The sequence below is a fragment of the Chiloscyllium plagiosum genome, unplaced genomic scaffold (assembly GCF_037043375.1).
Source record: "Chiloscyllium plagiosum isolate Xiang-an unplaced genomic scaffold, Cpla_swu_hap1 HiC_scaffold_14, whole genome shotgun sequence".
In the NCBI taxonomy this organism is placed as follows: Eukaryota; Metazoa; Chordata; class Chondrichthyes; order Orectolobiformes; family Hemiscylliidae; genus Chiloscyllium; species Chiloscyllium plagiosum.
Window position 1 is genome coordinate 96,081,259 of NW_028270152.1, and position 12,591 is coordinate 96,093,849.

Genomic DNA, 12,591 nt, shown 5'->3' on the forward strand with positions numbered 1-12,591 from the left:
TCATCCGAATGTCGCACCTCCACCACTTCACACTCTGCTAACGTCAGAGTCTCTCTTGTGCACAATTCTACATGGTCATGCACACTTGTTATACACCCCACCACCCTCATCCTCATTCCCCCGCAGATTCCCCGATTGTAATGTCACTCTCGCTGCACACGAAGCCACCGACACACTTTTGCCGTGCACAGGACGACACGGTTTCGCTCACTCCCCAGCACGGACGCCCTACTTCATGCTAACTGACCTGCACACTCTCCCACCATCACACTCACTTCCCCACACACTGGCATACCAACAAACTCACTCACCAACAAACACCCTTAACGTAATGCTGACTCCCCTAAATATTACCACACCATCATTCTTACTCCCCACACTTTCATTCACCGTCACGTTCACTCACGCACACACTCTCCCACTGTTTTGATCATTTAACTGAACACTTACCCATCGTCACACTCACTCCCCAGCAAACTACCACACAGTTTCACTCACTTCTGTGCATGCTGTCTCTCCATCACTTTCATTCCCCCACCCACGCCTTGAGCTTCACACTCAATGTCTCAGCACACTACCCACCATCAATCTCACTCCATCACTGACTACCTTACCACCATGCTTACTGCTTAGCATATTCTACTACCGTAATGCTCAATCCCTCGCTCACTACCCCATGAACATGTACACTCCCTCGGTTTCTCCATGACTATCACAAACATTCCCGTGCTCCCTCTCCCAAAGTCATGGTCACGGCTCTCCTCACTTCCACTTGATCATGCATACCCCCACTAACTTCCCCACCATCATGCACAATCCCCGGCAATCTCACCGACCTTCAGGCATGCTCCTGTGCTCCATCTCCCCAGTGCACTCGTTCTCACATTCACATCCATACCGTCAATATAAATATTCCTCATACTCTCCCACGTTCACACTCATTCACCCATTATCACGCACACTCCCCTTCCCTGCACATCTGTTCCATCACACTCAGTCTCTGGCTCACGGCCCTAACATCATCCTGACTCCCTCACATAATTCTGCGCCATCAGGTTCACTCCTCTGCACATTTTCATACTGTTTTGCACAGATCCCATTTTTTTCACGGGCCGCTACCGCCACTACCAATTGCCCACACATTTCCCCACCGATATGCTGACTCACCATAACACTATCCCTCCATCACGCTCACTGCTCTCACACTCCCGCACCGTCACACTCACTCTCCGTGGATACTCCACTCCCAGATACTCAGAACCGCACTCACACCCACCATCAAACTCATTGTCCTCCACTCACCCCACTGTCAAGCTCATGCTGCTGCACTCGTCGCTCCCATCTCGTTCACCCTCCGTGCACACAACCACCCATCAGGCTTAATCCCCTGCTTACTTACACACCGTCATGTCCACTCGTTGTTCACTCCATCAGTGTCACTCTCATTACATGCAGACTCCACGATCATCGCACTCACTCTCCCTGCAAACTAACCCGCTGTCACACTCAGTCCTCTCACACTACTCCACTGTCACACTCACTTCTTCACACAACTCCCCACCGTCGCCCACACTCCCTCGCACAAGACGCCACCATCGCTTACACTCCACGGAACACACCTGAACCACATGCGCACTCCCTCACACACTTCCATACCATCAAACGCACTCCCCTGTAAAATCTCACATCGTCATTCGCACTCGCCCACACTCTACACCAGCGTCAGGTACACTCCTCTGCACACTCCTGCACCGTCACGTTCACATCTCAGCACACTCGGTCATCATCACGCTCACTGGCCCAAACAATCCAACACCATCTCAGTCACTCACACGCAGACACTTCTACCATCCTAATGTCAGAACTGTATTTTTCACTCCTATGTACATTCCCAGATCGTCATAATCACTTCCCCACACAGACACCTACCTTTATGCTCACTCCCCTGCACATTCGCTCAATGTCACGGTCCCACACCCCCACTGTCACACTAACTAACCAGCACCGACGTCCACTGTCACGCCCACACCCCTACACATTCACCTACCCTCACACCAACACTCACTGTACAATACATCACCAACACTCTCACTCAGTTGCAGACTACCCTCTGTCCAGTAACTCCAGTGCACACTCCCTCAGCATCATGCGAGCTGCTCTGCACTCTCCCCCACTATCGTACTCAGTTCTACCCTCAACGTTCCCACATTCAGACATACTTCACCAGCCAATACTCCACCATCATGCTCATTGCTCTGCACACTCTCACAGGGCCACGCTCACTCCCTCGCTCACTACCCCTTAATCAAGCACACACCACCGCTCACTTACCCACCGTTATGCTCACTGATCTGCATACTCACTCACGTTCAGCACACTTATGGACTTTCTCCCACACCGTCACTCTCATTCCCCGGCACATCCACACCATTATGCAAATACACCCATTCAATCTCCCATCATCATGCTGACTCCTCTGCACTCTCCAACAATGTTACACTCACTTCCCTGCTCATTTCCCTTCGATCACACACACTCCACTCTCACTTCCCCACCACCACGCGGACTGTCCCACAGACTACTGCAACGTCAGTCTCTCTCCCTGGGCAGTACTCCATCCTCAGGCTCACTTCTCCACAAACTCTTTCACTTTGTGCACACTCCCCTTCCGCCATACATACTCAGCCTCACACTTCTCCAGCGTCACTCTCACCTCCACGTCTACTACTCCACCGTCACACACACCATCCCACTCACTGCCCCTCTGTCAAGATCACTTACGCCCACACTCACTAACCTGAGCACTGGCCTGTAAACCCCTCCTCAGCGAATCCTCTAGAAATGGCCTCCGTCCCCATCCGCACACAATCCCCTGTTGTTCCAATCCCACTGTTACATCCTGGCCACAGTGTGGCGCCATTCGTACATTTGCACCTGAGTTACGTTCAATGTTCTCACACCCACTGTGTTACCTGTGAACGCATTGGACCCAATCCTTAGCTTTTTACCGAAGCAACGGACTGATACCCCACAACGTTCCCTCTGTTACTCTGTCAACGACCAATAATGCACAGCACCACCAAATCCTGTCTCTGTTTCCTTACAACAGAAGATGAGAGAGGAATCGAAGAAGCTAGGTTTGGAAAGAGGGATATTAAGAGATAGAGAGTGCAAGACCGAGAGAGAATGTGAACGAGAATGGCGAATGGGCAAAAAAACTGAGTGTGTTAACCGAAATAGCAGAGAGAAATATATATAGAGGGACAGTGTGAGCGCTGGAAGGAGATATGGATAGAAACCGACAAAGCGAATGAGTTGAATTCTGCCGAAGGCCAGATCGATCTGAGTGACCCAGAGGTGAAAGTAGAGATGGAGTGACTTAAATTAATCACCTGAGATCAGCTCCGTTACTCTTACTTTCCCTGAGGTCCAGGACTTGGTGCTGAGTCAGTCTCTCTCCAGCTCAGCTTCTTCAACATAAACAGAAATAACAATATAGCTCACTCTGTTGCTTGGAACTTCTTAATAAACACGTTTATTGTTTACAATTTGAAGTGAACCATGCAGATATTGGGATGCTTCTTTGCTTAATGGCCCCTGAATTGTGAGAAGCTTTGAAATGTGTCCCTATAATTCCCTGTGGGATAAGATTTGACAAAACAGCACGATCCTCAATCGGTTATCACGGTGGCAGGTTGTTTTGTTGTTGAAACAATGAATTGAATCGAGAAAGACCTTAAGGTATTGAGTTTTGAGGGAATGTAATTGATTTTTGAATTTGGGCAAAGGGATATTTCAACACATTCTTCAGCTGATTTCTGAACTTTTTCTGGGTTACAGCATAAATCACAGTGTTTGTGCAGCAACTGAGGAGCTGCAGTATGAAGCCCAATTCCGTCACAAATCTATGTAGAAAAATAGCATAAAACCCAATAAGATGCATCCGGTACCATATAGAATACACCATTAACGTTGACCATAACAGGATGAAATTTGCCGAGATCACAAACAGTAAAATGACAGATTTTTGTCGATTTCTCATTTCTGTGTCACACTGAGCTTTCACATTATTGTGAGCCCGGAGTCTCATGCGGGCTCTGCTGGTCACCAAAATGTGTCTGACGGTGAAAACATTGAGCAGCAATATCAGGAGAAATGGGAGAGCCGGTGTTAGAATGTGGTGTAGGAACTCGATTGCAATCCAGACTCTGGAGTAACGAACAGTTTTGTTTACATCACAAAACCAGGGGAAGTTTTCCAGCCAATACTTAGCTGTGAACATAAAGTACCAGAAAATGTTCTTTAAACTGCTCAACACTGTCGCTGTTCCAAGGACCGCAGCCGCCGTTTCCTGACTGCAATATTTAGTTTTCAGCTTCTGGCAACAAATTGCTATAAATCGATCAAAAGTGAAACTGACGGTGAACCAAACAGAACAGTCAATGGCTGCATAAAGCAGGACAGCGTGGATATTACACACGGGGATGTAATACATGAAATAAAACTGTTCGTAATAAACAACAGGAATGTGTCTTAATATCAAGTCGAGGATAATGACCAGTAGATCTGCCACTGCCATGGCACCCAGGTAATGTCTGACATATGGAGACAATCCACAATCTTTAGAAAGAAGGACGTAGATCGTCACTATGTTAACTGTGAGAATGGAAAACACACAAATTATATATCAGCCTGGAGTCAAATTATCCGGTTTTTTTTTTGAGGACCCAGTGACACTTTTGAATGTGTCATTGCTTTTATAGACTTGGTCAAATAATTGGAGCTGAAATGATAAATTGCAAGGTCTGACTTAATGACAAAAGTATGACATAAAACGCAAGAAAACCTCCCTCACCAAGCACACGGAGACAAAATAACAGATACTTTCTCGAACATTCCCACACACTCATTCACCCGAGAGTTCAAGTGCAGAGGGTGAAAACTTTGCAGTCCTGAAGGTTTCTCATCCAGTTTCTAAAGGACAAGCGCAGTTTGGAAATTTCTGTCTTTCAGTCTAAATTGTGATGGATGCTCTGTCATGTAGAAATGTAAACGTCGGGAAAATGTATTCACTTCATTAAATGTCCGAACTGGACCTGCTTCTCCTTGCAAAAGGATATTGCCCCTCGGGATCGTATCTTTGGTTCAAATCACTGACATTCGGCCGTTCATAAATACTGTCAGTGAAAGAATATTCCTGGCAATGTCAGTCATAGGATCATTTATACAATGTTAGTGATAGAACTTTCCAGACAATGTCAATTATAGAATGCTCCGGGAAAATTATTTTTGGATTGTTTCAGAAAGTGTCGGGTGTAGAATGTTCTGAAGAATGTCGGTACCACAATTTTCTGGTGCATGTCAGTAGTTGAATGGTCCGGGGAAGAGAGACTAGATTAGAGTGGTGCTGGAAAAACACAGTGGGCAGGCAGCATCCGAGGAGTAGTAAAATTGATATTTCTGGCAAAAATCCCTTCAACAGTAATAAAGGCAGGGTGCATGCAGAGTGGAGAAATACATGGGGGGATGGGAGTGGGGAGAAAGTTGCATGGAGTACAGTAGGTGAGTGGGGGTGGAGATGGAGGCGTTAGGTCAAAGAGGAGGGTGGCGGAAGGTAGCAAAGCTTACAATGGGAAAATGGGGATGGGGATGAATGTGATACTTCGGAGAGGATGGTGGAGTGGATAGGTGGGAAGAAAGATAGGCAAGTAGGACAGGTCATGAGGGCGGTGCTGAGCTGGATGGTTGAATGGGGGGTGAGGTGGGAGAAGGGGAAATGAGGAAACTGGTGAAATCAACATTGATGTCCTGGGGTTGAAGTGGCCCAAGTCGGAAGATGATGCGTTCTTCCTCCAGGCTTTGGGTAGTGAGGGAGCGTCGGTGGAGGAGGCCCAGGAACTGCATGTCCTCAGCAGAGTGGATGGGGCAGTTGAAATGTTGGGCCAGAGGGCGGTGGGGTTGATTGGTGCGCGTGTCCCGGAGATGTTCCCTACAGCTCTCTGCTAGGAGGCGTCCAGTCTCTCTAAAGTAGAGGAGACCACTTTGGGAGCAACGGGTGCAATAATTGATATTGGTGGATGTGTTTTTAAAACTTGATAGATGTGGAAGGTTCTTTTGCGACCTTGGATGGAGGGGAGGGAGGATAGTGGGTGCAGGTTTTGAAATTCCTGCTGCGGCAGGGGTGAGTGCCAGGAAGGGGAGGGTGGGTTGTTTTGGTGGTGCGGACCTGACCAGTTAGTTACGGAGGGAATGCTCTTTGTGGAAAGTAGAAATAAATATATCACGGGTGTTGGGCTCCATTTGGAAGTGACAAAATGTCTTTGGATGATGTTGTTTTTGCGAATGTTGGTAGGCTGGAAGGTGAGCACCGGGTGGCGTTCTGTCCTTGATACGGTTGGAGGGATGGGGTTTGAGGGGGGACGTGCGGGATGTTGACTCAATTGGCACATTGTTGCAATACTAATACAGCGAAGACAATATCTCGATCATTTCATGAAAGATCCTTTTTTTAACCATCCAACAGATGCCATCTCTTATTCCGACATCTCCCCCACCTCCTTTGACTTTTTGCATAACACTCAAAAATATGAAATGATTCAGATGTTCAATTTCCAATGTCAGACATCTTTTAGTCATTTCTCTCTAATACCATTAAATCATATGAACTTCCCCTCAAAGTATGCAGTGAACTCCTTGATCTATTTTAAGGATAACATACACATTTTGATTGAAGACCATTCGTTCAACTGTTTCACCAAATATTCCTTGCTTCATTGTTCCCTTTATTCCTCAAAATGACCAGTCAGGAAAAAGGTTGAAGCTCTCATACTCACAGAATCAAAACTGATGGAAAATGTTTCATGAAGTACCATCACCTTCCCTGAGTATATCCTGTCCAACCGATAGGACAGACCACCTCTGGCTACATCGTGGTATGCATTCAGGGTCTGAATTACTTTGCAAATGCCGAACATTGATTCCAAAACTAGAGACATTTCATGGTAACAGTTCTAGGAAATCTCCTGATGGTGGACATCCACTGTCCTCCACACCAGTTGTTTTGCAACAAGTATATCCCTGTCAATGCTGAAAATAAATGAAGAAGCGCTAGGGTGGCAATGACACCGAGCGTACTCTGGGTCGAGGACTTTAATGTTGATCACCAAGAGTGTCTATATAAGCAAACCACTGACAGAGCAGGGAGAGGACTCAAACACATAGCAGCCAGACTGTGAGAATTGATGGATGAACAAACATTCTCGCCAAACTACCTGTCACAGATGGATCTGCCCCAAACAATATCTGTAGTAGGAGCCAGCACATAGTCCTCGTGTTGTGAATTTCTCAGTTTAAAATTGAAGATACAGCCCAATCTGTTGTCTGGCACGAACTCCTGTGAAGTTGGATATACTTCCAAAGGACCGAGCAAATGGAAACTGGGCATCCAGCAGCTGCAAAATCAATGTCCTTGCCTCCATCGTAAAGTCAGTGCTGGGCTGTTCTCTGATGGTTCAAAAACTTTCAGCACCATTCACACCTACACCGACACTGAAGCAGATCATTCAGCCCATCAAGAGTTCCAAACAGCAAAAGAATGACGACATTCAGCCATTCGAAGCTGTTACTCAGCTATTGGAGGAGAGCGTTTAATCTCTCATGCCTGTCACATAGGAAGTGTTAAGAAATGTTTAGACTTTCAAATCTGAACATAGGTGGACTGGTTACAGAATCGGAAGACTCAATAAAATTGATAAATTAGTCTCTGAGTTTAACAGACATTAACAACTACAGTGACACAGTAATCAGTGCTGAGTCCACAACTATTTGCAAACATTCCCAATGGTTTAATAAATGGAAGAAATTCATTCTCATTAAATTCATCAGTGCTGCTAATATAGTCAGGAAACGAAGTTGTCACCGGATGCGGAGAGCCTGTAATATGAGAAGCAATAGAGATTTGGCAGTTGGCACATAACATAGTTCATTGAGAACCTGTGAATGTTTCAGGAAAAAATAAAAAATTGAAAATGATAATCAACGGAAGAATTACAGAACTTCACAATACAGAGTCTACTGGAAGGTTCACTCTGACCCGTTGAGACATCGAAACTGTTGCTCCATCTGCCTGATGATGACTTACGTGATGTTCCCACTGGCATAATTGCACTCAGTGCACACGGGATATTTTATTTGATTGGTTGGTGGTGGCGAAATGTGAGGGGCAGTGTGTACTGGACCGTTTGTCAAAGCCTTTACCCGAGATGCCATTCTTCATTTCGTCGAGGAGACCCGAAGACAATGGGACATGGGTATTCACCAACATGATGTACTGTGCATGGTCACACTGTAACGTCAATGGAGTGAGACGAAGTTCCAATCATAAGAATGAGAAAATTATGTAAAGACATTTCCGTACTGAACAGTTTTATTGTGTCACATTATCAATTCACCGCACGAAAACAACTCAAACACCATAAATCCAAAGGAGATATCCATTCGGTTCTGCTCTGTCCAATCAAGCAACCGGCCCAGAGGGGAACACTGTGCAGACTACACCATTGCAATGATCTATAAACCCGGACGAGATATTTGTCCAGAACAAGAGCTGGGCAGATCGCAGTTGTAGAATATGTTTCTATAGCTTTCTGAGTGAAGCACTCGCCATCAGAATCTTTAGATATAGCTAACATTCAGTTGAACATGCCGCACCCTGAGATTGAGGGAAAGGACATGGAATTACGATAAAAAAAAGAGAGAGAGATAGGGAACAGAGAGAAGGAGAATTGTAGGGAAAGAGAGAGAAGAAAGGGCGGACGAGGCGGATTGTACTTCAGAAAGTGGCGTGAAGAAAGGAGACCAAAAATTCACTTTCTACATCAGTGAGAACTCACGTGGAAGTGCAGAGAATTGAAAAGACAAGCTTAGCAGCTGGAATGGCTGACATTTATGAATGGATTCATTAAAGAAAGGTTGGATTTCAAACTAAACTTCTTTCCATCAGCGACAGAAATTCGGGAAACGGTAAGCGAAACATAATTCTTAGTGAAGATCAAAAGGATAATCGACCACAGGATAAAAGGGAATCCCTTGAAGTGGAAAGTAAAGTTTAAAAGAAAACCTCCAGCGTTTTCACTGCAGAAAGATAGGCCAAGTGAAGTCACAATGTTGGTGGGTTAGGAAAATACCGGGAAGACAGAGGTAGGAATAAAAATTAAGAATAAGCCAATGAATTTGTTTGGAGTGGCAGCGAAAAATCACAATAAAGATTAAAAAGGTACACCAGAATGCACAAGCTGGACAAAGGTATTTAAAGAGGAGGTAACACACCTTCTGAAATCATTTACTGTGAATGAAAAGTTTATTCGCATATGTCAGGAGCAGCAGTTTAAGAGGTTACAATATTAAGATTTGCAGTTTGCTCTCAATCTGTGATGTTGAAAGGTAACGAGATATGTACTTCTGAAGGACTATTTCCAGAAAAGTTCTGGGTAACGAGAATTCAAGGTGAGACAAAAAAAATAATTAAGTAAAGTTCGCTTAAAATGTCGCGCAAAGAGTGGGAAATTTGCAGAAGGGCAGAGACCACTGGAAATAACGAAACACAGTGATCAGCGAAACAACACATGAATCAATGAAATTCAGTCCATTTTAATTACTTTTTGGCATCAAGTGAGAAGATCGCAAAAAAATGTTTGAGGAGAAATTGGTAAGTCAGAATTCACAGAACACCTATTTGGACCATGCATAAAATGTTTGGTCACAACCAAATAGAGTGGGGAGATCGCTAGACAGCATTTGAATGTATCGCAGCATACAATGGAACAGGAAGCAGACAGGAAATCAAAAACTGGAGTTTCTGCTACCGTGTATAAGGTGTTCATGGTATTCCCAATGTTAGGTGAACCTTTACAATTAAGGTTTAGTGGAGATTATCGAGTCGAAAGCAAAAATGTAGTGAAGTGAACTCCAGACACAACGGAATTTCACAAAGTGTGTCATGCGAATATGTTCAAGAGGTGTTTTGACGGGGAAGGAAAGCAAAAGGAGACTATGCTCTTGGTTTCAACACAGAGGGAAAACCAAGTCCAGAAGATTCTAAATCAGACGTACCTCAATTTAAATTGGACAGTGAGGAAGTTTTAAAAACTGGGTTAAATTATTCAGTTATCTTCCAGAGGTAAATGGAAATGACCTGAAAGTGATATTACTATCACATGGGGAGATATGTGGAAATAACATGGGAAGTACTAGCCGAATTATGTTTGATTCTGGAAGGAAGGACGGCAGATGTTGGAGACAAGAGTCGAAGAGTGTGATGCGGTAAACGCACAGCCAATTAGGCAGCATCCGAGGAGCATGAGAATCAATGTTTCGCGAAGATAAAATCTCCATCAGGATTGGTTAAACGAGAATAGGAAGATAGTTTACAAATATATTAATGGCAAACAAAAACTTGTTTTTGAATTCGGCCTCGTAAAAACGGGTGTCACGGTGACTCAGTGGTCAGCATTGCATTCTAACAGCACCAGAAACCCGGTTTCAATTCCAGCCTCGAGTGACTGTCTGTGTTGAGTTTGCACATTCTCTCCATGTCCATGTAGGTGTGCTGCGGTTTCCTCCCAAAGTGCAAAGATTTGCAGGTCAGGCGAACTGGCCATGCGAAATTGTCCTAGAGTGTAAGGTGCGTGAGTCAGAGGGAAATTGGTCTGGGTGGATAATTCTTAGGAGGGTCAGTGTGAACTTGTTGGGCCGAAAGCCCTTTTTCCACACTGTAGGCAATCATTAAAACAAAAATCAAACAGTCATATATGTAAGGAAACACTGCAGAATAACCTGCTCTTTAAGACTAATTGTCACTTGTACTCACTCAAGGTTTACATTTTGCAACACATCACACAACATAAGGTATGAAGGTACCTGCCCTCCCCATATAACAGTATCGTTTCACAAAATAGAAGAAATGTCTAAGTCTAAAGCACGGCTGTCCTTCCGTTGAAAGTGTAAAAATAAAGAAACACGATTTAACTACGAGTTCTCAAGTGCCTGGTCATGCTAGGTTCACAATACTCCCAATGACTCGGAATCCCTGGGTCCGCTGTCTTACAGGTTGCTCCCGCTCCATGGTGAAATCCTACACGAGTACTTACTGTGAATAAAAACATGGAAGCTCTGGAACTCGGGGAAATAAGTACACGTCGTGATGTTATGCAATGAGGCCACATGATGGAAGAGGAATTCTGGAGGTTTTTAATATGTTAACCAGAGATAAATATCCAGGGATTGTACAAGTTTGTCCCGGGTCATTGTGGGAAGCTAGGGAAACATTTTGGACGCCATAGTTGAGATATTTGCATCGTTCTGGAGTTCTGGAGAAGAGTCACGGGATCCAAAACGTTAACTATCATTTCTCTGCACAGATACTGCCAGACCTGCTGAAATTTACCAGCAATCTCTGTTCTAGTTTCTGCAATGTCTGCAGTTATTTCAGTTTTACATTTGTATCATCGACAGCCACGGTTGAGGTGCTGGAAGTATGGCCGACAGCTTACGTTGTGACATTATTTTTAAACATGCAGAAAGGAAAATCTAGGGAACTAGTGAACAGTGAGTCTGTTGACAGGGTGGGTAACTGTTGGGCGAAAATTCTGAGATAGAGGACCGACATGCATTCAGGAAGTCAAGAACTGATTAATGATAGTCAGCATAACTTGGTGTGTGAGGGAAACGTCTCTCATAAACTTGACATAACTTTTCCTCGTCGTGGCAAAGCAGATAGATGAAGGTACAACAGCATACGTTGTCGACATGCACATCAGCGAGGCCAAACATGGTTCTGCACGGGAGACATTTCAAACGGAATCAGCGAAAGCTAGCCAATCAGATACACAATTCGCTTAACAGCATGGCAGTGGTTCTTTGTTTCAACGAGAGGCCTGTGAGCAGCTGCGTGCCACAAGGATCGCTGAAAGATCGACAGTTGTTTGTAATTTTCTGAATAGGCTGGATGAGAAGATAGGAAGCAGGGATACTAAGTTTTTAGACGACTCAAAATTGGCGGTATATTGAAGTGTGAAGAATGTTATCTAAGCCGACAATGTCATCTCATTCAACTGGGCCAGTGCGCCGAACAATGGAAGATGGTGTATCGTACATTTAAATGTCATTTGCTGCATTTTTGTTTGAAAAAGTAGGGCAGGATTTACACAATTAACAATCGAGCCCTGGGAGTGCTGCTAATCAGACAGAACCAGGGTGCAGTTGCAGAGTTCCTTGACATGTTATCGCAAATTGACAAGGATGGTATGAAATTATTCGGCATGCTACACTCATTGGTCAGAGCACTGAAAATAGGAGTTGCGACGCCAAGTAATGACTGTACAACGGTTAGTACAATTCTTGTCGCCCTGCGATACAAAAGAACATTATAAACGGGAAATGGTAAGACATATTTAAATTGATGTGACGGAGACAGGATGATTTGAGACACAGTGATAGGGTGTGCAGCGTCGGACTTTTTCTCGTTTGCATTGGAAAATATGGGGTAATCTTCTAGAGGTTTATAAGATCATACCAGACATTGATAGGAAGAAC

General features: G+C 44.6%; 1 protein-coding gene across 1 annotated transcript in view; it reads right to left on the bottom strand.

Annotated features, from left to right (window-relative positions):
• Positions 1–3,736: 3,736 nt before the first annotated feature.
• Positions 3,737–12,591, bottom strand: part of LOC148148063 (putative G protein-coupled receptor 139) — a 34,473-nt gene continuing 25,618 nt past the window's right edge. Inside the window, exon 2 of the mRNA XM_087994007.1 lies at positions 3,737–4,656. Coding sequence (XP_087850133.1) covers positions 3,737–4,656 — 920 coding nt within the window. The remainder of the gene's footprint in view (positions 4,657–12,591) is intronic.